Source organism: Bos javanicus, chromosome 2, assembly GCF_032452875.1.
Source record: "Bos javanicus breed banteng chromosome 2, ARS-OSU_banteng_1.0, whole genome shotgun sequence".
NCBI lineage: Eukaryota > Metazoa > Chordata > Mammalia > Artiodactyla > Bovidae > Bos > Bos javanicus.
This window is the reverse complement of record NC_083869.1, coordinates 115,591,889-115,616,421: the sequence shown is the minus strand read 5'-3', so window position 1 is coordinate 115,616,421 and position 24,533 is coordinate 115,591,889. Positions and strand designations below refer to the sequence as shown.

General features: G+C 39.4%; 1 protein-coding gene across 1 annotated transcript in view; it reads right to left on the bottom strand.

The window, feature by feature from the left end:
- Window positions 1-4,063: 4,063 nt before the first annotated feature.
- The window catches only part of COL4A3 (collagen type IV alpha 3 chain), a 162,106-nt gene continuing 141,636 nt past the window's right edge, over window positions 4,064-24,533 (bottom strand). Inside the window, exons 40-52 of the mRNA XM_061386688.1 lie at window positions 23,866-23,964; window positions 22,350-22,397; window positions 20,605-20,790; window positions 19,808-19,938; window positions 16,427-16,499; window positions 13,822-13,893; window positions 13,607-13,732; window positions 12,427-12,525; window positions 10,496-10,708; window positions 9,393-9,570; window positions 9,151-9,265; window positions 8,050-8,222; window positions 4,064-6,923 (exon numbers count right to left, since the gene is read on the bottom strand). Of these exons, the coding sequence (XP_061242672.1) occupies window positions 6,839-6,923; window positions 8,050-8,222; window positions 9,151-9,265; window positions 9,393-9,570; window positions 10,496-10,708; window positions 12,427-12,525; window positions 13,607-13,732; window positions 13,822-13,893; window positions 16,427-16,499; window positions 19,808-19,938; window positions 20,605-20,790; window positions 22,350-22,397; window positions 23,866-23,964 (1,598 nt within the window). The 3' untranslated portion in view covers window positions 4,064-6,838. The remainder of the gene's footprint in view (window positions 6,924-8,049; window positions 8,223-9,150; window positions 9,266-9,392; window positions 9,571-10,495; window positions 10,709-12,426; window positions 12,526-13,606; window positions 13,733-13,821; window positions 13,894-16,426; window positions 16,500-19,807; window positions 19,939-20,604; window positions 20,791-22,349; window positions 22,398-23,865; window positions 23,965-24,533) is intronic.

The window sequence follows — 24,533 nt, the reverse complement described above, 5'->3', positions numbered from 1 at the left end:
TACTTACAATTTGGTTCTTACTCCTGTCCATTCCCCACTAAGGAAACTGAAATAAGTTTCAAATGAAGATTGTGATTCTGAAATATTGAATCTTCCATGTTACCATCTGTATGATCATTCTACTCTTTGACTCAAAGTCTTCAATGGGTCTCTAATACCAACCAATGATGTACAAGTTCTCCATGGTGTTCTAAACTCTAATATGGCCCTCACCTCCTGCCATGCCACCCCATTTACTACAAGTGTGAATGATATATATCTATATGGTCTTGATCATTGATTGTTCTCTGAGATTAGTTCATGCTTTTCTAACTATTGATACTTACCTTTATCTATTTCTGCCACCTATAATGCCATCCTGCCTCTGATCAACTTCTGTTTCTTGAAATTCTAACTAACCTTGAAAGACCACCTAAAAAATCCACTTTTGTGATTTTATGAGGCCTCCAACTTATGAACCATTGTCTATTGACTCTTACAGTATTTGTCACATTCTGTTGCATATTATAATTATCTATGTATTTGCTTTATTTTATCGTACCAGATGATAAGTTCCATGTTTGAGACCAAGGTCTATATCTTACTCATCTCACTGCTTTCATGGAGCAACCATATTGAGCATGTTGTAGGTCTTGGGTATAAAGTAATGAGATCTATTTCCTTATTTGACTGATAAATTGCAGTTAAGGATAATTCCAAAGCAATAGTTCTAAAAAGGTTTTGAGCAGTGTTATCATTTTTAGAAACACCTTAAAGTCTCCAAAAACCTAGAGAGGGTAGTATTTCTCTGAATGGTTAAATTGAGCCTGGTCTGAGGAGGCCTTGCAAATAGCTGAGAAAAGAAGAGAAGCAAAAGGCAAAGGAGAAAAGGAAAGATATGCCCATCTGAACGCGGAGTTCCAAAGAATAGTGAGGAAATAAGAAAGCCTTCCTAAGTGAACATGCAAAGAAATAGGGGGAAACAATAGAATGGGAAAGACTAGAGATCTCTTCAAGAAAATTAGAGATATCAAGGGATATTTCATGCAAAGATGGGCACAATAAAGGACAGAAACAGTATGGACCTAACAGAAGCAGAAGAGATTAAGAAGAGGTGGCAAGAATACACAGAAGAACTATACAGAAAAGATCTTAATGACCTGAATATCCACAATGGTGTGATCAGTCACCTAGAGTCAGACGTCCTGGAGTGCAAAGTCAAATGGGCCTTAAGAAGCACCACTATGAACAAAGCTAGTGGAAGTGATGGAATTCCAGCTAAGCTATTTCAAATCCTAAAAGATGATACTGTGAAAGTGCTGCACTCAGTATGCCAGCAAATTTGGAAAACTCAGCAGTGGCCACAGGATTGGAAAAGGTCAGTTTTCATTCAAGTCCCAAAGAAAGGTAATGCCAAAGAATGTTCAAACTACCACACAGTTGCACTCATTTCACGTGCTAGCAAGGTAATGCTCAAAATCCTTCAAGCTAGGCTTCAATAGTCTGTGAACCGAGAACTTCCAGAGGCACAAGCTGGATTTAGAAAAGGCAGGAGTCAGAGATCAGATTGCCAACATCTGTCGGATCATAGAAAAAGCAAGAGAATTCCAGAAAAACATCTACTAATGCCTCATTGACTACACTAAGGCCTTTGACTGTGTGGATCACAACAACCTGGAAAATTCTTTAAGGGATGGGAATACCAGACCACCTTACCTGCCTCCTGAGAAATCTGTATGCAGGTCAAGAAGCAACTGTTAGAACTGGACAGGGAACAACAGACTGGTTCCAAATTGGGAAAGGAATACATCAAGGCTGTATATTGTCACCCTGCTTATTTAACTTACATGCAAAGTACATCATGTGAAATACCAGGCTGGCTGAAGCACAAGCTGGAATCAAGATTAATGGGAGAAATATCAATAACCTCAGATATGCAGATGACACAACCCTTAATGGCAGAAAGTGAAGACGAACTAAAGCGCCTCTTGATGAAAGTGAAAGAGGAGAGTGAAAAAAAAAACTGGCTTAAAACTCAACATTCAAAAAATGAAGATCATGGCATCAGGTTCCATCACTTCATGGCAGATAGATGGGGAAACAATGGAAACAGTGAGAGACTTTTTTTCCCTTGGGCTCCAAAATCACTGCAGATGGTGACTGTGGCCATGAAATTAAGAAACGCTTGCTCCTTGGAAGAAAAGCTGTGACAAACCTAGACAGCATATTAAAAAGCAGAAACATCAGTTGGCCAACAAAGGTCCATGTAGTCAAAGTTAGGGTTTTTCCAGTAGTCATGTATGGATGTGAGAGTTGGACTATAAAGAAAACTGAGTGCTAAAGAATGATGCTTTTGAACTGTGGTGCTGGAGAAGAGTCTTGAGAGTCCCTTGGACAGCAAGGAGATCAAACCCATCAATCCTAAAGGAAATCAACCCTACTATTCATTGAAAGAACTGATGCTGAAGCCGAAGCTCCAATACTTTGGCCACCTGATGCAAAGAGTCGACTCATTGGAAAAGATCCTGATGCTGGGAAAGATTCAAGGCAGGAGAAGGGGACAACAGAACATGAGGTGGTTGGATGGCATCACTGACTCAATGGACATGAGTGTGAGCAAACTCCAGGAGATAGTGAAGGACAGGGAAGGCTGGCGTGCTGCAGTCCTTGGGGTCGCAGAGAGTCAGACGAGACTGACTGAACGATGTCGATGATGATTCAAAGTCAGTTGCTTTGCGTTCTGTGTTTGGTTGTCTTTTAGTTTCCAGTAAGCAGAGCTGGGGTAAGACTGAGGTGAACTAGCCACACTAAGTGCTCTGCAAGTGCCCTGTCAACAAGTTACAAGGAATCCCCTAGAGACTGATGAAGGCTTTTCTTTCTATAGGACTTTTATTTCTATAGGACTTTTATTTCTATAGGACTTTTCTTTCTTATAAACAGGCTTATAAGTAGAGATAATGAACTCAACACAGCATTCATTCTTCTGCTTGTAAAAATAAGTTAATTAAAATGCATTAGTATACTTTTTGATCAAAATGTTTTCTAATTAAATTTTTGGTCCAATTATGAAACTGTTTCTAAATATTTGGGCAACAATTTTCTTGGTTTTCTTAGAATTATTGCCCAGCATCACCATTCATTCTGTGTTTTCATATGATGATATCTTTATTGTCATTTGACACACCCCAAAAGTTCCTTAACCATGAGAGTTCAGATTTTTGTCTATTAAAGGCATTCATCTTTACCAGTTCTCTACCTTTGAAATTTTATGAATATTTTTCCTTGAATAGGGTGCATTATAAATGGGAAACATCAAAATATAAGATCCATAACTTCTGTAATTTATACCTTTTCCTCTTGATTTATGAAAACTCCTTAAATACCTCAATAGGAAATGCATAAAGATATGATTAGGCCTTTCACAGGAAAAAAAAACTCACATATTAATTAAAATATATTAAATAAAAACCCCAATACTAATTTAAAGTGGTAAATGTTCAGCCTTGCTGATAATGAGCAAAATGTAAATTGAGACTGGCAAAACTGTGAAAGAACAGCAATGTCCAATATTGGTAAAAGCATAAGGAGATAAAAGTTTTCATAACATTGCATTGATGCAACTAGAAATTCTAGCAGTGTTTCTGGAGAACATGTGTGTATGTGTGTATATATATATATATATATATATATATATATATAATCTCAAAGGCCTAAGATTGCAACTCCTTTGATTTTTGCAGTTTTCCTCCTAGAGATTTATCCTGAGGAAACAATTGGACAAATATGAAATAAAATGTTCATAATACATCCATAATAAAACTAAATGTCATCCTATTCATTGATTTATGTAGAAAAATCCATATAAATACTGATTAGTTCTTACCTATTGATTTGAAAATATGTCAACAAGAAAAAAGTCTGAGATGATAATATCTTAATTTTCTTGGATGGGGGTGAGGGGTTAGATCATGGCAATTTTTATATAGTCTTCATAATTACTGTTATTTTTTACAGTGAACATATACTATTTTTACAATCCCCCCAAATTAATTTGTTTATATTTTGAAAAAAATAAGATCAGATATAAATTTTTCAATTTTATTCTTAGACAATACAACAACAAAATATTTAAGGTGTAATTACAGAAATATTAGTACAACATTGTAATTCTGTCAAGATATAATAATATAAAATATTCAATATATTTTAAATATATTTCATTTGGTTATAGAGTAAATATTAAATTAAGTTTAGTAGCGGTAAGTTGCACTGGATGCATAGAAAAATCTTTGTAAGTTAAATTAGCAATAAAATTCAAATTTAGAATTATTGTAATACTTTTATAAATAAGTTATTTAATAATGTTTATCTTGCAAAAACACCTCTGAGAAACCCATTATTTCAGCACACTGTGAAATTCCAAAGTTGAAGCCCCAGATTTAAAAGAAACAAGTTATTTACATTTTATCTACAAAGTTAAATCTTCATAGCTTTATAAACTACTGATGGGTATCTGGAAAGTAATGCTCATGAGCTGTGTTTCAATGCTCAGTCTTACAAGGGGAACCGAGCCACTTTGAATACGGCTTCATTGGGATCTAATGTTTAGCATCACTTGTTTTCCTCAGAAGTTAAACACTGATAATGGGACAAGAAAAGAGGGAGCCTGGGGACAAGCAGAGGCCAGTCATTTGCCATTAGCACCAATATAAGGCTTTAACTTACTAGTAAAATTAGATGACCTTGAGGTCACTTGTGATTTTGGACTTTAAAGAGAGCTATGGATGGAGTAATATTGGTTGGCCTTAACTGGTAACTGTCTGTAGAATAGTTTCTTGGATGTTTGCCTAGAACAGTTCTTCTCAATCAGAAATCACCTGGAGAAGCTTGTTAAAATATGCATTTCTGGGCCTTTCCCCCAGAGTTTCTGATTCTAAATGTCTACGCTAAGCATTTGCATTGATGGCAAGTACCCAGATGCTGCTGATGCTGCTGGTCCAGGGACCACATTTTGAGAATTGCTGACCTACAGAGGGTTTGTGTAGATCAGCTAAGCCCTATGCCATTATGGTACAATTAAGAAAGTTGGATATTTTTAGAGAAAAAAAAAAAGTCTTAGTATAAGATGAGTCTAAGCAAATAATCTAAGTAAAATGCACTTCTCAGCTTAAATGTAAAAATCATTTGACAGCAGTCACATGAGCAATGAGGGATGCCAACCAAGGTCACACTGTGTGCTTTCCTCTGGGGTCACACCTTCATTTACAAAGCAACTGAGGTCGAAGCAATAACCTGAATTTAAATATCAGCACCACCAACTCCACCTTGGTGGATTAAGAAGCATCTGCAGAGCTTTATCTCTGAACATCTGGCCTCTGAGATTAATCAAATAGTGCTACTATCAAGTATAAATGGTCTTTAAGGTTTTGTAGATTTTCATTTTCTTAACATTTTCACACCTTGACTTCTGTAATGCCTAGGAGAAGCTAGATGTCCTGGGCTTTCCCTGGGCATAAATATTATTTTTGAGCCTTTATTGAGGCCTGCTGAATTATTCTGATGAAATATAAGAACAAAGGGAAAAAAGGAGGAAAAATAACTCAGACATGTAGAACTCTTAACAGAAACAGTAAGCTACCTTCTCTGAGATATTGGATCAGAAACAAGTCTCTTTTCATCCCCTTAGTGTCTATAATTTAGTGCAGTGCCTGGGATATGACTTGGTGTTGAATAAAATCTTAAGTTGAATTAGGTAAACTTGGGAATGTATCAACACACTGAAAAGCAAGTTTTAAGACATACAACCACCAATCTATACAATTTGTACATCAAAATTTTTACACAATGGACTCTTCAAATGGTTTAAGAATATGTAATATCAAAAACATGTCGTTAACAAAGGAAGAATTATGTAGTTAACAAGAGAATACATCTCTGAACACCCAGGTTAAATGGAATATTTAGAGCAAATGAAAAATATTTTGAGCCTGATTAGCCAACAAATGCCTTCAGTTATTCCATGGGTTGCTGAACTGCTAGTTTATAAGGTATGCACCAACATTTATAGGGATGGGGATAAAGTGCATATCAAGGAATTTGTTATTTGTGTGGGTGTAGTTAATTTACTAAGGGTAAAAATTATATCTATTTGAATATAAGCAAGCTATATTGCTGTAGTGAAATGAATTCAATGGACAAACAAAAATGTCTTTTAAAAAATGTAAATCAAAACCATACAGTATTTCCAAGGCTATTATTATTCCATTCAGGGCAATCCCCTTCTGGCCTTAGTCTTGGGTGTGTTTGAAAAAGCACTAGACAATCCATGAGCCTCAATTCAATTCTGGTTCCCTTAGGTCTTAGATTACTCACCAGGTTTGAAAGTCCAGTTTATTCATGATGCTCTAATATCCCATTTCATCCCCTTCCCTACCCAGGGTCTAAAGCTTTGGGAAGCGGGTGATCAGGCAATCTAAAACAGAATTAGCCTCCCTGAGTCTCCAAGACTGGAATAGAAAGGGGGTGAATCCTGGGAATCCAGTGGACCAAATAGCTCTTCACTTGTAGTATCAAACTTTATACAATCGCCATTTACTTAGTGCATTGGATAAAAGTGGAATATAAGATTTTGGTGATACTTTGTGAAAAGCTTAGTGCTTTGCATTAGGGAACTTTGATACAGTACATATTTAGAGACCAGTATCACAGAACTAACTTAAAAGAAGGCTTTGTTGTGTGGGGAAACAAATAGAAACTTTGTACTGCTGTTCCAAGCGAGAAAGATACTTAAATAAGTGCATGTTCTGCAATATTACTTAGTTATTTAGGATGAAAAGTAACAGTTTTATTTTTTATTTCTTCATGGTCTCCTCTTCATGCACACTTGACAGCGACTTATTATGTTTTCTAACTCCCCAGCTTTCACAGTTGATGGAATAGGTTTTCTGAAATAAAAAACAAAAGCAAAAAAACACCAAAAATCTCATCAATGTACAGATAAAAGGGAAATACATCCTGGGTCTGAGTTTTGTTAATAAATATGGTAGCTCACCTAAACTTTATTTCAGGGAGGTATGTTTATGAAAAGATATATATGTCAACACTTTATCATTTTAGTTGTATTTAGCAGTAACTTACAAATGCAAACTTACAGATCTTTTTTTTCCTGAAGAAATACTCCTACCCTTTTAATTCTCTGTAATACTCAAAAGTCTTCCAACACGATAAATTAAAATTAGTAGATCATGTAATAGTTTTTGTGGTTTTTTTTTTTTTTTGAGCCCTGCTGCTGCTAAGTGACGTCAGTCGTGTCCGACTCTGTGCGACCCCATAGATGGCAGCCCACCAGGCTCCCCCGTCCCTGGGATTCTCCAGGCAAGAACACTGGAGTGGGTTGCCATTTCCTTCTCCAATGCATGAAAGTGAAAAGTGAAAGTGAAGTCGCTCAGTCGTGTCCAACTCTTAGCGACCCCATGGACTGCAGCCTACCAGGCCCCTCCGTCATGGGATTTCCCAGGCAAGAGTACTGGAGTGGGTTGCCATTGCCTTCTCCATTTTTGAGCCCACTTGTGGCTCAGACAGTAAAGAATCTGCCTGTAATGCAAGAGACCCAGGTTCAATCCCTGCGTTGGGAAGATCCACTGGAGAAGGAAATGGCAACCCACTCCAGTATTCTTGCCTGGAAAATTCCATGGACAGAAGAGCCACAGTCCATGGGCTACAGTCCATGGAGTCGCAAAGAGTCAGACATGACTGATCAACTAACACCTTCACTTTAGTAGTTTATTCAGTAGTCTATAAATTCATATATCAATATTAAATCTTTTTAATGATGACAAAAATAATATTTTTTGGTCTTTATTGGTACAGTATCACAAACCAGGGCTACTTGTTGACTCTAGACCTCTTGTACACTGACAGTGCCAAGCTAAACAGGATTCTATTGGCACAGGGAGATTTTTTTTTTTAATGTAAGTACATCAGCACACAGGGAATGAAAATCTAACCCAGGCAACCTTTGAAAAGTTACGCAGTTGAGTCATCAGATTAAACTTAACTTTGAATAGTTACCTGAACATTCTTTTGGGGTCTAATGAAGCCAACCAGAAACTGTAGGAGTTTGAATAGTAGTTACATGTTCCTCTTCCGTGACATTCTATAAATGGACTGGCTCGGAATTCTTCCAGGCAGGAGCCGGGGGATGCGAGTGCTTGCCCAGCACCCTCCGAACCAGCACTTGTGAACTATCACAAGAAAAAGATCCAAATAAGAATTCTGTGCATAGTGCTCACATTTTCAATGCTCCACTTTTTTTTTTTTTTTGGTAATAGAAGACAAAAAAAAGCAAGCATGAATTGAACTTCTTGTGCTTATTTACCCAAATTTACTATAACACTCCAGGTGCCTTCCAAGTTGAAGCACAATCATCGAAAATAATCTAAAAGCTGTTTATTTTGCCTAGAATGCTTTTTCCGCCCAGGTCTGACATGTTCTTTTTTTGTCATTCAGGGGCCTGCTCCAAAAAGCTTTCCTTGACCTCATCCCTATCAGTCTCTCCTCTTATCTTGCTTTATTTTCTCCATAGGACTGCTCACCATCTGAACTCACTATGTACTACTATTGTTAAGTTGTCGTCTCACTTACATGTCTAGCACTATGAAAGAAACTCCATGAGAGCAGGAACTTTGGTTCACTGCTGGTATCCTAGTGCCTAGAATGGTCATAGCACAGAAAGGCATTCAATAAATATTTGTTGATTAGTGATTGAGTAAACAAGGGAGAATAAGGTATCATAAATGATGTTACACAAAATATGAATAATCACCAACCACATCTGTGCAGGTATCAAAATCACAAATGTCAATCCATAGATTTCTTCATTTAGTACTTGCATCTGGAGAATTTTTCTTTAAAAGGCTATTTCTCTTTTAGTTCCCATCTTCATAGGAACTTCAAAGGGTCTTAGAATATGTGGGTAATCTCTTTCTGAGAAGTCTGTTTTTTTAAATGCTCTATTATTTACAAAAACAAACTTAAAGCATATTTTCAGATTTTCAAGCAAATATTCACAGCAGATTGTGCATACTGATGTCTAACAATATCATTCCTGGAGACCACATAAGATTCCATGGATAATGTTTACTATGAATGTACTGTTCCTTTTCTCCTTACCATGATGAAAGAAAAGCCTTTCCAGAGAGAAATCCAGCCAGCAGGACAGGGAGGGATATCAGTGGTTTGGCTGTGAACAGCTATGGCAATTGCAGGACCTTCACAGACTGTACATCTGTAACATAAAACAAAAAATACGGGCGCGTCAGCACTTTCTGTACCACGGCGTGCTGCCTTGCATTCTGTGGCAAAGGAAGTGATTCACCTGTTGCCATCATGAAACTAAGGGACTGGGATTTTACCTGCTAATATAAGGCTCCAGGGCCCTGCCAGTAATTGGAGCCATGTCCATTGGTATCATAGCTGGTGTTGACAGCCAGTATGAATAGTCGTTTCGAGATGCAAAATTACATACATCGTTGATATTGCAGAATAAGAATGGCATTGTGGTAAATCGCTGCAGGCAGCTGCCAAGTGTTCCTAATAAAACATCAGACTGAGTATCACTTTCAGTGAATTCCAATTATTTTGATTATCATTACTAGATAGAAGCTAATTAAAACATAACATGTGGCAAAAACTGGAGAAAAACAACACAAAAGAGCTATTTGCAAAATGTGTGATTGAAAAGTTTTAATACTGATAGGAATTAAAGATCCAATAGGGACATAAATCCTCCTTCCTTCTTCCACCTTTAACACTTTCCAGGGCCCTTTCTAATCATCTAGAACTTGAGGACTAGCGGAGGTCTTTGAGAAAATGTTTTTGCTTCAAAGTATCCCCAGTTCTTCATATGTATGTGATGGCCAATAACCAGGCCAAGCTTTGGAACAGATTTTACTTTTAAGCCTGAACAGCAGACAGGTTATTTAAGCAAAAGTTGTTTTTGTTGAATAAGACCAACTAGATTGGCTCCTTCTAGAGCTTACAATCCAGAATGAATATTAGACATGAGGGCAATGTCTTATGTACTCTCTTTAAAAAGTATTGTTGAACTTATTTGCAGGGAAGGAATGGAGACACGGATGTAGAGACTTGTGGATACAGTAGGGGAGGGAGAGAGTGGGATTGATGGAGAAAGCAGCATCAGTGCAGATATATACTATCAGGTGTAAGATGGATAGCTGCTGAGAAACTGCTGTGTAGCCGTGCTCTATGGTGACCTGGAAAGATGGGCTGGGGGGAGGGGAAGGAGGCAGGAGATAGGTATATAATTCTGGCTGCTTCGCATTGTTGGATGGCAGAAACCAACACAACATTGTAAAAATTAAAAAACAAAATTAAAAAAAAGTGCTAAAGATACTCAGGTTGTTTATACTTAACTTCAGAGGGAAGTACCCCATGCCATAAAAATGTACTGTCTGTATATGGAACGAAGTGGATAGAAATTAAACAGAGGCATTACCCAGGTCCTGTCCATGGGCTTGTTCATTTCCTTGTACAAAGAGAAGAGAAAACCCACTATAGAGCGGCTCTGTCCCTTCTGGACAGGAGGGAATCGCTGTGGTCTGGCTGTGACGGGTAAAGACAAAGCCCCTCATCACTGCCCCTGCTGCAGGTGGTCCAGTGTCTCCAGGTTTCCCCTTCAAGCCTGGCAGGCCATCGGATCCAGGTGGTCCTTTAGAAAACACACTATACATGTGGCAACACAAACAAAACCTCAAACTTGTTTATCCAAAATACTAATTCAAATATTTATATATATTTATTAAGCCTCAACTGTAGAAAGGAGTCCTAAACAAGTATGGTTTATAAAATGGCCAAAGAACTTTATTAAATGTTGACTATTTTATTACAAATGCCTATTGTTATAAATATTTGTGTATATCTGATGATGGGTTTTTTGAGATCAGTTCTTCATCTCTATGTTGCCCTGTGGTGCCTGGTATCAAGACCATCTCTGTCTACTTGCTAGTAATTCTCAACAGTTTGTTTTGTAGTATCCTCAATCTTGCTATGGCCCCATTTTGAAAGCCAGATGTGGCCAGCAAAGTTTTTAAATTCATATAATTATTAATAGGAGTTTTGCTTTTACCACTTTGAAAAACACACTTTGACGAAAATCGAATGATTAATAGTGTCTTAAAGTGCACTCAGGACAGTACTAAATCATAAGCAATTATGCAATTATTATTATTAGCTAGCTGAGCGACTTCACTTTCACTTTTCACTTTCATGCATTGGAGAAGGAAATGGCACCCACTCCAGTGTTCTTGCCTGGAGAATCCCAGGGATGGGGGAGCCTGGTGGGCTGCCGTCTTTGGGGTCGCACAGAGTCGGACACGACCAAAGTGACTTAGCAGCAGCATTATATTTGAATTTTTAAAGACAAATCTCTAATCTTTATACAATTGTGTCATAGTAGATCTGGGCATATGTCAATGAATTGGGAAATCACATTTATAATTTTTTCTTACTTTAACAAATACTCAATCCTAAAAACTAAGATTTGGACATTTAGATATTTTCTAGAAGGGTGCTTTTGAAACTTTTGCAGAAGGTAGACTTCGATTCAGGCATATCAAATTGACACATATAAGCTTATGTTCAGACTGAAGTACTTAAAAGAGGCCCCTTTTCAGGACACACACATGAGTTGTTAAATTGTATTCAAGAATGGCATAGTTAGAAGATGGCTTTCCTGAATAATGATACTAAGTTGCTCTTCTATTCATATCAAAGTAATATTTTTCCAACTATAACTTAGGTGCCACCGTTTTTCTCTTCTTTGGAAAAAAATGTGCATTTCATATATTTCTGTTGTAAATTAGATTAATACTAAAAAACTGATTTTAACTTATTTTACAATAGCAAAATTATATAAGTATGATAGTTTGCAAATTCTATATCAATCTATGTGCTTTATTAACTCTGCCATGCTCTTATCTCATAAGATGCATGTGTATCAACATGCCAATAAGTAAAACCCATTCTTAATTGAAGTCTATAAACCTTAATGTTAAACAAGTAGATCATCACTTTCTACAGTAGGTATCAAAATCAGGTGCCACGCTTAGAGGTAGATGTTATTAACTAAGTACGCAGTATCAGCTTTTCTGAAAATAAAATTGGTGTTTCATTAGATCTATGAGCTGCAGGTTAAAAATCAGGAGTACATTTGCCCAGTTAAGACATAGGAATAATGGTATATTCCAATAACTCTTGATTGTCTACTTCAAAAAGAATGTTTTGCCCCTGGCTTAGTCTTCTCTGCACTGCACACGCTGAAATATTTAGAGTTCTCATAAGTTCAAACAAGTCTCCTTTCTCTGTATATACAGAGAATAGCTCTCCCTCAGTGAAGAACAGCCAGCTGGTTTTGTTTTTTTCTTTTACCTTGCTCTCCTTTAGAACCTTTGTTGCCTTTTTCTCCAGTTGGTCCAGGAGTTCCTGGTGGACCATCCTCCCCTGGTTTACCTTTTGGCCCACAGGGTCCTAAAGCAAAAAACCAACATTGTATTGAATGGTTCATATAGGATAAAAGGCAAGGTGGCCAACCATCCCAGTTTACCCGAGACTTCCCCAGTGTCAGTAACAGAAATCCTACAAATAGAAGAGACCCTCATCCCTGTGCAGACTGGGACAACTGGTCATCCAACATGCTACAGTCTACTCCCCAAGGGAGAAAAGAAAACTAAAAAATAAACTAGGGGTATATGAAATACAGCATCTTAGTACTGTGCTACCATTTAGATTAATGCTACTCCAGAATTCACTATGCCCTTGTATTAATCAAAGTAATAAAATCTCTCTTATCTCTCAGGTGATTCAGTTGAACCTAGAACACAACAATTCCATCCAGGGGTCTATTACAATATGCTAGGCCAATAGAAAGGGGTTAGTTCAATTTCCATGCACCAATAATTTTAAAAGATTTCATAATAGTAAGTACATTTGCATTTATTAATTTTCCAAGTGCCGTGCAAATTGTTGGAAAGGTATAAATATTTTACATAGAACTGGGGTTTATTCAGGCAGTCATTTAGAAATAGAGCTCTAAAACTGGCAGTTTTCAGAGAAGATAGACTTCATACTTTTACCTTAATAAAAAACAATCCTGAGTGCCCTATAGTGTATTTGCTCAACTTTATACTATAAACACCAGTTGTCAATAGGGTCAAAAGTTCTTTTATTTGCTGGCCTAGAGTAAAATAAGCTCAGTCCTTTGGCCACCTGATGTGAAGAGCTGACTCATTTGAAAAGACCCTGATGCTGGGAAAGATTGAAGGCAGGAGAAGAAGGGGAGGACAGAGGATGAGATGGTCGGATGGCATCACCAACTCAATGGACATGAGCCTGAGTAAACTCCGGGAGTTGGTGATGGACAGGGAGGCCTGGCATGCTGCAGTCCATGGGGTTACAAAGAATAAGACATAACTGAGCGACTGAACTGAACTGACTGAAAGCAGATTATTACAAACACTTATAATGTGTAACATTTTCTGTGAAGTTGTATCATTTGTTTCCAAATCTCCTACAAGAAGTTTGGTTCAACTACTTCCTAGTGATCCCACACCTGGATCTCCTGGTGGTCCCGGGGGCCCGGGTTCTCCTTGCATCCCTGGTTCTCCAGCTGAACCAGGTGGGCCTGGGCTTCCTGGAAGGGAGATGATCTTCACTGTGCCAGGCTCTCCACGTACTCCTATTGGCATGAACAGAAAAGGATGACGGCTTTCCTGACGAGCTACTCTTTCTTCACTGAGAGCAACATGAAGGAAATAATATCTTTACCAGGTGGTCCTTTTGGTCCACTTTGCCCTGGAGGTCCAGGTGGTCCTGGAAATCCTGAATTACCCTTCTCCCCTTAAAAAAAAAAAGGCAATGTCATTCCACATAGAACAATGGGTTTCCTAGCTCTTCAGATTGATTGCTATCTCTAAGGGGGGGTTCTGGGAGTGATGACTGGAGGTTGTGAGCTGCATGGCAAGGACTGCGACTTAGTTATATTCATGTGGGTTGTAGCATTTCATTTGGACCCAGTTGGTCATGCGTAGTGTCTGTTAAAGATGTATTCTAGAAGTACGTATTAAGTACTAGTATCTTAGCATTGAAGGGGAAGAGTTCTTAGTTCTTAAGTTCAGAAACCAATTTAATATTTAAGGTAAAATATGAAGTGATATTAAATCTTATTTTAGCACTTCCTAGTGAGTTATATTGGTTGTCATAGTTATCTACTTTCTCAGCTTATTACTCTAGCTTTACTAGTAGCCCAAAGATAGTTATATTAGGAACTCTCATGAACTCATATGAAATATCTTGTTTGATGAAAACTACCAAAGTGGTAAGGTTTCTCTCCCAGCCTTTGACATGAATAAAAAGTTACCAAGAAACACTGGTTTGGAGAAACACTCTTTTTAAAAATCTTGACACAATGTACATATCATATCTAATTGTTGTTGCTGTTTTTAGTCCCTAAGTTATGTCTGTTTGCGACCCCATGGACTGTAGCCCACCAGGCTCCTCTGTCCATGAGATTTTCCAGGCAAGAATACTGGAGTGGGTTGCTATAACATCTAATTACTTAGAACTTAATACTAAATATGATATTCATAGCAGAAATATAATAAAACAATTATATTATCAAAAGTTAACTGGAAATCACACTATAAATTATCCACTTGATACCAGAACTTGAGGATATGTTAATATTTGCTTATATCTACCAGAAGATGCCTAATCTTTTGGGGAATAAACATTTCCAAATAAAGAAGTTCAAACTCATTAGTGGTGCCAGATGATGGACAGTCTTATTCTGATATCTAAGAGAATAACTGAATGTGTTTCATAGAATATATTTCAAAAGAACTGGTTAATACTTCTTATTTTATGAATCTTCCTTGGCTTCACAGGCTGCACCGCTAGTAAAGAACCCAGCTGCCAAAGCAGGAGACATGAGGCACGGGTTCAATTCCTGGGTCGGGAGGAAATTCCTCCCTGGAGGAGGAAATGGCAACTCAGTCCAGTATTCTTACTTGGAGAATCCCACGGACAGAAGAGCTTGGCGGGCTACAGTCCATGGGGTCGCAAAGAGTCAGACATGACTGAAGCAACCTAGCATGCACACACACATGCCCTCAATATACATCTAAATATTTCACCAGAATATTTCTTTCTTTGGTATTCAGCATTTCTGTAATTTTTCAAGTCTTAGCTGTTCCTGTTCTGAGACTTGGAAGAGTGACAAATGGTCCCCATCTTCCCCAGGCCAGTGTCACCCACCCAGGAGCTAGTGAGGTTTCTCAGAATCTCTTGCTTTGGTTTCTCCTTAGTTATTTGCTCTTTGAAGAGCCAGTGATTGAAAAACTGAAAAGGCTATCTTTGACCTCCACCTTATCCTCCCTCGGAACTGGAAAAGTGTCTTTCATGGAAATGTGGTTTTGTTCACTTTGGTTAATACTGATTTAGCATCTATTTATACTATGATCCGGAGAAGGCAATGGCACCCCACTCCTGTACTCTTGCCTGGAAAATCCCATGGACGGAGGAGCCTGGTGGGCTGCAGTCCATGGGGTCGCTAAGAGTCAGACACGACTGAGCGACCTCACTTTCACTTTTCACTTTCATGCATTGGAGAACGAAATGGCAACCCACTCCAGTGTTCTTGCCTGGAGAATCCCTGGACGGGGGAGCCTGGTGGGCTGCCATCTCTGGGGTCGCACAGAGTCGGACACGACTGAAGTGACTTAGCTATACTATGATCATCAATTCCCTGCACACACAAAACAGTCCCAGTGCATTCAACCTGCTAAGATAACACATCCAATATTCAAAATGTCATTTGAGGTCATAGTACCATTATGGGGGATTTTCTGAAAACCTGAAGTTTAAATTTTATGTGTATGAATGTTTTAAACTTAAAACTCCAAATTATGTTTTCTCTCATTAAAAAACATAATACATGTGCCCCATAAAAAACCAAATGCTTAAATCTGCATATAAAAATTTACTTACCCTCCCACATGATCAGTTTGTGAATATTCTTTTAGATTTTCTGCTTTTTACAATTATCACACAGGCACAAAGTAAAATAAATCATTCAAAGCAACACTGCTGCTATTGATGTAGTTCCCCATTCTCTAGCCCAACACACATCAGTACACTCAAAGGTCACCACAGTTTTAAGCTTTTCTAGAGTTTCCATCCTTAAGATATGGTTCAATTTTTAAGGCCTTTGGGCTTGGGTGCTGGAGTAGTCTTCCTGCTTCATTCTCCTTCATTCATTCTGTTTGCATCCAGCCTGTTCTGACACTATGGGTTCAGTAAACATCTGTGTGTCCTAAAATGTGACTCATGGTCATTGTCTTTGCATCCACAGAGGACTGAACAAAAACGGTACCTTTCATGCCTGGAAATCCATAGAATCCAGGATCACCTCTGGCCCCTGGCTGACCGGGGACACCTGGTGCTCCCTGTATTTCAAATAAGAAGTAGAACCAAAGACACATTTTTAAAATCACAATATTAATTTTAGTTTTTTAAAGCATATAAGATATTTTATCATATTGGATCAGAATAATCTAAAGTTGACAGACATCATTTTTACTTTCCAATCCACTATATCACCTCCTGTAACTTCTGTGCCACCTAGACCCCACCGTAGGGCTATGATTTTTCAATAAAAAAGAAGTTAAAACTACATTTGAACACAAGAGTGAGCATAACTTTTGATGTGAATGTATGTTAGTGTATCAGATACAGTTGGATATTCTGTATTCCAAAGTGAACTGCCCAGTATTCGGAGATCTTTCCGGAAGAACAGGTACCAGATTGCCAGAATGAAAATTATAATTTGTATTTGTAATTCTTGCAAAGACAACAGAGATGCTATTGCACTGTAACAACCACCATCATTCTAACTAAGCCCTCAGAGTTACAACTTATTCTGGTCGGAGTGATAGAAGTACAGGTTCCAGGGATGGGAGTAGGAAGGGGGTGTCAGTGGAGTTTTGACACCACTCTTGGCAAGGATGCAATGATCTGACTGGGCCGAGATGCTCCCATCCTATGAGGCTCACACTAATTGCCCTGGTGGCCATGAAATGCTCAAGCAGGGCCATAGGAGGAGAGGGGAGGGAACGAGGCTTCCAGAAAGAGCTGTTTGTCAGGATGTTTGCCACCCCTAGTCTTATACTGTCCGTATGAACTGAGACAGAATGCTATTACTTGAAAACAATGAATGGAAGGTCCTGAAAATGCCAACAATAACAAAACTGGTCATTGAGCTAGCTGTCTTTGGAGCCTGAAGACCAAAGAAGGAACAGTCCTATTTCTTAGATAAGGTGGTATGAGGTTAAAAAAGGAAGGAGAGAAAACAGGAGCATGTGATCAAGGATTCTCAGGCTTCTGAAGTCTGGCCTGTTCTCCAGAGGTAAAGGTAACCAGGGAGAAAGGTCTGGTTCCAGGCCCTGCCCTCGGGTGGGAAGGAAGCTGTTTCCTGCAAGGAGAGAGTTGTTAAGGGCCAGGAGTCAGTTTTCATTGAAAAAGACCCTGATGCTGGGAAAAACTGAGGGCAGGAGGAGAAGGGGATGACAGAGGACGAGATGACTGGATGGCCTAACTGACTTGGGGCATGAGTTTGAGCAAACTCTGGGAAATAGTGAAGGTCAGGGAAGCCTGGCATGCTGCAGTTCATGGGGTCACAAAGAGTTGGACACGACTTAGTGACTGAACAACAATAAGAACTATCTTTCAGGTGCAGATACAGAAGCCTACACTATAGAAGATTTAAGAGAGACTGCATTTCCAAACTAGACTTTCCACATTCCAGTGTTCTTGGAAGAATTTCAATGTGATTATAAGATCAGTGTTTTCCACTTTTAAAAAATCAGGAACAGGAGAAATACCTAATGCTGGAGATAGGTAAGTATCTCATTTAAAAAAAGAGTTGTTAAAAAGTAGATTCAGGAAACCATATACCAAGAGAGCTTAACATGTTTCCTGACAATAAACCAGGTCAAAGAACCTCATAATCCATCAAAAGATAACACAGACTCTCTATGACATAACTCTGATTTCCTCGTTAGTTTCTAAGAATTTTAGGTAAACAGAGAAATCTTTTCAAATATGCTGCTGAGAGAAAGCTAGGGAAGGTGCTATGGTGTTGAGTGAGATGCTATGATTGAGCGATCTTAATAGGTTGGGAGCATGAGCCTAAAGGAACAAGATGATATCTAAGAAAGGTAAATGTGAAAGTTCTGCACTTAAGTCACAAATACACAAATGGACAAGTAATGGAGGAAACTCAGTAGCCGTTCACGTGAAAAAGGCACAAGGGCTTTCGTTGACCATAAACTTAATGTGTGATGATAATGTGGTGACTAGGCAGCCCAATAGCCCATGTGGAATTCTGTTTTTATTGTTGTTTAGTGGCTCACTCATGTCTGACTGTTTGCAACCCCATGGACTGTAGCCCGCCAGGCTCCTCTGCCCATGCAATTCCCCAGGCAAGTATACTGGAGTGGGTTGCCATTTCCTTCTCTAGGGGATCTTCCTGACTCAGGGATTGAAACCCGCATCTCCTGCACTGGATGGCAGATTTGTTTTACCACTGAGCTACCTGGGAAGCCCCATGTGGACTTGTAGGCTGGATTATAAAACAGAATGTTCAGGATAGTGAGACTCGTCTGTCTCTAGCTACTCTCTGGGGTACTGAATTCATATTCCTGGAAGGTGTTCAGCTCAGGGTCTGCATTCTTAAGGTATTGACAAACTAGGATATATTCAGAATAGAGGCATATTGATGAAAGGTTAAACTGAAATTGGGGTGGGGGGGGAACATGTACTTATTGGGAGAGAAAATACTCAGAAGGAAATGACAGCTATTCATAAATACTGGAAAGCATGTTGTGGGGAACACTAGACATTTAGGGGATGGCAAAGATGATTCTGAAAGCCTATTAATAGAGAAAATTTTTGTTGTCATCTAGAATGATTCCAAGCTTCTACATGGAATTGTTCAGAGTCTAAACAAGAGGAGGTCAGGAATGACATAGAGAAGGGCCCCAAATAGACTGAACTTTCACAGGCTTCTTAGAGACCAAATCTGCCCAACTCTTAAGGTCCTTTGATTCTTTGAACCTTCCAGACTCTGTCATTTTTGGGGTTCACTGCACAGAAACATCACAAGTGGGAGACTGGTGTTGCCTCCAGGTACATCTGAGCTGGGCAGTCAACTTAGAAGAATTCAGTTCAGTTCAGTCACTCAGTCACGTCCGACTGCAACCCCATGGACTGCAGCACGCCAGGCCTCCCTGTCCATCACCAACTCCTGGAGTATACTCAAACTCATGTCCATTGAGTCGATGATGCCATCCAACCATCTCATCCTCTGTCGTCCCCTTCTCCTCCCCCCTTCAATCTTTCCCAGCATCAGGGTCTTTTCCAGTGAGTCAGTTCTTTGCATCAGATGGCCAAAGGACTGGAGCTTCAGCTTCAGCATCAGTCCCTCCAATGAATATGCAGGACTGATTTCGTTTATGATGGACTGGTTGGATCTCCTTGCAGTCCAAGGGACTCTCAAGAGTCTTCTGCAACACCACAGTTCAAAAGCATCAATTCTTCAGCACTCAGCTTTCTTTCTAGTCCAACTCTTGCATCCACATATGACTACTGGAAAAACCATAGCTTTGACCAGACAGACCTTTGTTGGCAAAGTAATATCTCTGCTTTTTAATATGCTGTCTAGGTTGGTCAGACATCAAAATAATTTCCCACTTACCGGATGACCTGGTGACCCCATGTCTCCTACAGCTCCAGGTGGACCTCTTTGGCCAGGCTCTCCCATCAACCCCTTGTCTCCTTTTATGCCTTCTACAGGACTCCCTGGAGGTCCAGGAGGACCAGGCATGCCTGAATTCACAAAAAGCCTGTCAGTATTACCACTCAGGGAGCTTTGCAGGTTCTGTTACTGCCCTTTTGAGTGAAGAGCAAACCCTGCACCTTAGCGTTACCTGGCACAAGGCATGAGGCAGGAACTCTTCTCCTTGATGACGGTTTGTTAGAGCAGAATCAGTGCCTGACCCAGTACCTTACATACAGTAGGGGCTCAGTCAGTACTGGTGAATGGATGCCTCTCTCTTTCCCAGGCTCATGAACTTGATATTTACTAATTTTTCTTTCTTTTTTTTTAATATATATTTTTTGATGTGGACCATTTTTTAAGTCTTTATGGAATTTGTTACAATACTGCTTCTGTTTTATGTTTTGTTTTTTTGGGCCACCGGCATGTGGGATCTCAGTTTCCCAACCAGGGATGAAACCTGCACCCCCCTGCATTGGAAGGCAAAGTCCTAACCACTGCACCACCAGGGAAGTGCCAGTATTCACTAATTTTTCAAACAGGTCCCTCTGCTCCACACCAACAGCCTTATGCACCCCACGTGAGGACAGGTGGGCATGGGAAAACAGAGAAGACCAGAAGGAAAAAGAAGCAAGATGTTCACATGAGTGGGTGGAAAGCTTCTGCTGTCAAATGTTATTTTCATTCTTTATCATATTTAAAAGTAGATACTTTACCTGGGTTTCCTCTGGAGCCAGGTGGACCTCGATCTCCTTTCTGGCCAGGGATGGTTACACCAGGAAAGCCTGGTGCCCCTTGAGGTCCTGTCACGCCAATGGGCCCTGGAGGCCCAGGATCTCCCACTGGCCCTTTCCTGCCAGGGAGGCCAGGCAAGCCTGGCGCTCCCCTGTCTCCTTTGGTTCCTGCAAAGAAAAAAGTCTGGTAAGTTTCTGTAATGCCCCTGTATTTGATGTTATAGTTTGTGGCTATCCCTAATAACAGAGACACTTTGCTTAAAGGTATTAAGATTATATATATATATATTTTAAAGAGGCCAACAAGAGAGATGTAAGTCTATGAAGACAGAGTCCAGACTAGACTCAGTTCTGCCTCCAGCTATCTGTTGCTCCTGGTAAAGTCATTTCACTGTTTTCTTATTTTAAAAATAGAGGTAATATCTGACTTAACTCAGTTCTTTAAATATCAAGTGAGAGAACATGCAGATGAAAAGCATGGTATAAGCCCTAAAATGTTCTGTCTGTTATTATCTGGTGAATTTTAATTACAATGACTTTATTTAATCACTGATGATGCAACAGAGCATTAAAAAGCTAAACTTCAGGGTCAGTTTGTGCATTTCAAGTGTTGCCCAGCCAAACCCTGACAAATGAACAACAAAGCTGCTGTCCCTGTTCTGTCCTCTGATTACTTCTCCCCCATAAGATAAACACTAGTCTGGGAGAAATGTGAGATTTGGATTTACCAAAGAAGACTCCCCCAGAAGGTCACAACTTAATACTAATATTTTTAATCTCAGAAAACCTTCAAGAAATTGTGCTTTGACATTCATGAATGGAAAATGTTTTATGAATTGAAAATAATCTCCCCCTCCTCTCTCCCATCTTTGTTTTACTCTAGAAATATTCTAGGAATAAAATCTATAACATCATATGGAAAAAACCTGAATGAAATTCTTGGCCAATCCAATAGTAAATGGCATGACAATAGGAAAAGATGGGAGGAAGAAAGAAAAGTGAGGATGAGGCTGGTGGCAGAGGTAAGGGCTTGGAGAGTTATATATCATGCAGAGAATGCTTAAAGTGATGATGAAAATAAAACAGAATATCGAACACTTTGTTTACCATGTTCTTTTTTCTGCCTGTAATTTATACTTAAAAAAAAAAAAGAATTTAGATGATTTCAGCTCTCTGCAAGCTCTGAAATGCTTGAAGGGTCTGGCAACAGTCTGAGGCAAACAAAAACGTGTATGTTCTTAATGACATGTTCAGTAAATTGCCATGTCTGAGATCCTGAGAGAGTTATGGGAAAGCCCTGAAGAAACAGTAGCCTGAGCCACACACTGGCTCCAGGGGTTGGAATCAGACCAATGAAAGATTAGTGTTACTAATGCAGCTCAGAATAGCACGGAGAGGAAACTCCTTGAGAAGCAATCAGTTCCTCCTCCATCTTTTTAGGAGGTGATCCATTTAAATCATGCTGATAGCAAGAAAGGAAATACAGAAGAAGTCTTTTTACTTCCATAGATGGAAATTTGGAAGTTGGATTACTGTGTCTAGTTTGTTCATTTTGTTGTGATGGTAAATAATGGGACATTTTTACTTGAACACTAGGAATATAAATGTTCTGTGTTACCACTGGGACTTCTTTAATTCAGAATGCTAAGTGTATCTGTCAGGGCTATTAAATCAGATTCTGTCCTTGAAAATGTATATCACCAGGTTTGGGAGGAAGAACCACTCACCTTGAGGACCAGGTTTCCCTCTTGGACCTGGAGGTGCTCCCAGCAAGCCTGAAAGAGAAAATGTTGGTATTTCAATCTGTTATATATACAGTTAATTTATATCATATAATATATATTATGGAGAAGGGAAATGGCAACCCACTCCAGTATTCTTGCCTGGAGAATCCCATGGACAGAGAAGCCTGGTAAGCTACAGTCCATGGGACTGCAAAGAGTTGAGAGGGTAACAGGAAGGCTAGGGGTCTGCAAACAGAGGAAATAGGCTGCAAGTGTCAGATGTTTTTTTATCTCTTAAGCAGCAGGAGGAAACAAACTACAAGCATCAGATTTTTTCCCTTCTCTATACAAATTTAAAAGGAGGTTTCTCTTAAAAATCTGTGTTGCCATGATGACAGCTGGTTCCACCTGAACTTAACTTTTCTCAAATCATGAGCTAACCAATGCATTTTTCTTATGGAAATGTTTCTCTTAAACTATGTTAATGAATTTACCCTAAATTCTGTCTTTCTTCAAGTCAGTTCCACTTAAGATTCAGAACCAATAAGGGCTCAACAAACCAGTATGTTTTACTCACATGTTGTTCTCCTAATCTATGTTAATGAAACTATATATTTACCTGGAAACCTGCCTTCCTTCAAGATTCATGTCAATCGTTTTATGGCCCAGGATGACTCACCTTGTGCCAATGTTATCTCAAAATGCATGTTGTGGGTGAGGGGCCTGGTGCCTGTTTCTGAGTTTGGAGACATTCCCTTTCTCTAATTAACAGCCTGCTGGTAGCTATATAACATCCAGCTAAAGACTAGCAGGGGGGCACTCTTTCTGCCCCCTTCTGATGTCTATGTCAGAGGCTTTCTCTATCTCTTTTACACTTTAATAAAACTTTATCACACAAAAGCTCTGAGCAATCAAGCCTCGTCACTGGCTGTGGCTTGAATTCCTCTCCTCCTGAGGCCAAGAATCCCAGTGTCTTTCACAGCTCAGCAGCAACCTTTCAGAGTTAAACATGACTGAGTGACTAACACACACAATATATATTCATCTTCATGCATATATATATATATATATATATATATATTTATTTATATATGGCTTCCCAGGTGCCACAGTGGTAAAGAATCTGCCTGCCAATGCAGGAGCTACAAGAGATGTGAGTTTGATCCTTGGGTTGGGAAGATCCCCTGGAGTAGAAAGCGGCAACCCATTTCAGTATTCTCACCTGAAAAATCCCATGGACAGAGGAGCATGGTGGACTACAGTCCATGGGGTTGCAGAGTTGGATATGACTGAGCGACTGACGCACACACATATATATTCCCTAGTGTGAAACTGACCTATATATAAAATTTATTCTACTTGGTCAACTTCACTTTGGTAACAGAATTATTGCAACCCAGAACAACTTAAAGGTCATCAGTTCTGTCAGGGAAGAATTTATAGAATGGTGAAGAATTACAGTGTCACTAATCATTCTGTGAAAAATAAAACTAGTATATCCATGATGAGCAAGCTGTACCTGTTTCTCCTTTTTCTCCGGCTGGACCAGGAATTCCATCAAGTCCTTGATTACCTCTCTCACCCACTGGTCCAGGATTTCCTGGCAATCCTGGAGGACCTGGAAAAAAAAGCCATTCAAAGAGAGGACTTACTTCCTATCAATGGCCTGATATGAACCCCAGATGTGTGGAATTCTGTAAAAAGTGTTCATTTTTCAGAACTGTAGTGACATGAAGCTAAATTCACAGTGAAAGCCATGGACTGGTTAGTGCTATCATGAGGATTTTCACTTTGCATAGGTTGGCTGATCTTTGAATTGGGAGAGAGAGCAAGCTAAGTCGCTTCAGTCATGTCTGACTTAGCAAACCTATTGCCTGTAGCCCACCAAGCTCCTCTGATGGGGATTCTCCAGGCAAGAATACTGGAGTGAACTGCTATGCCCACCTCCAGGGGATCTTCTGGACTCAGGGGTTGAACCCATGTCTCTTATGTCTCTGGCATTGGCAGGCAGGTCCTTTACCACGAGCACCACTTGGGAAGCCCGATCTTTGAATTATACCTAACCTCGCTCTTCCACATTGTTGTCTGGAAACGGGGTAACTGGAAGCTACCTTCCAAGGAGCAGTTGTGGGTCAGAGATACAGGTAGGTAGAAAGATATTCCAGCCACGTGGAAAACATGCTTCCC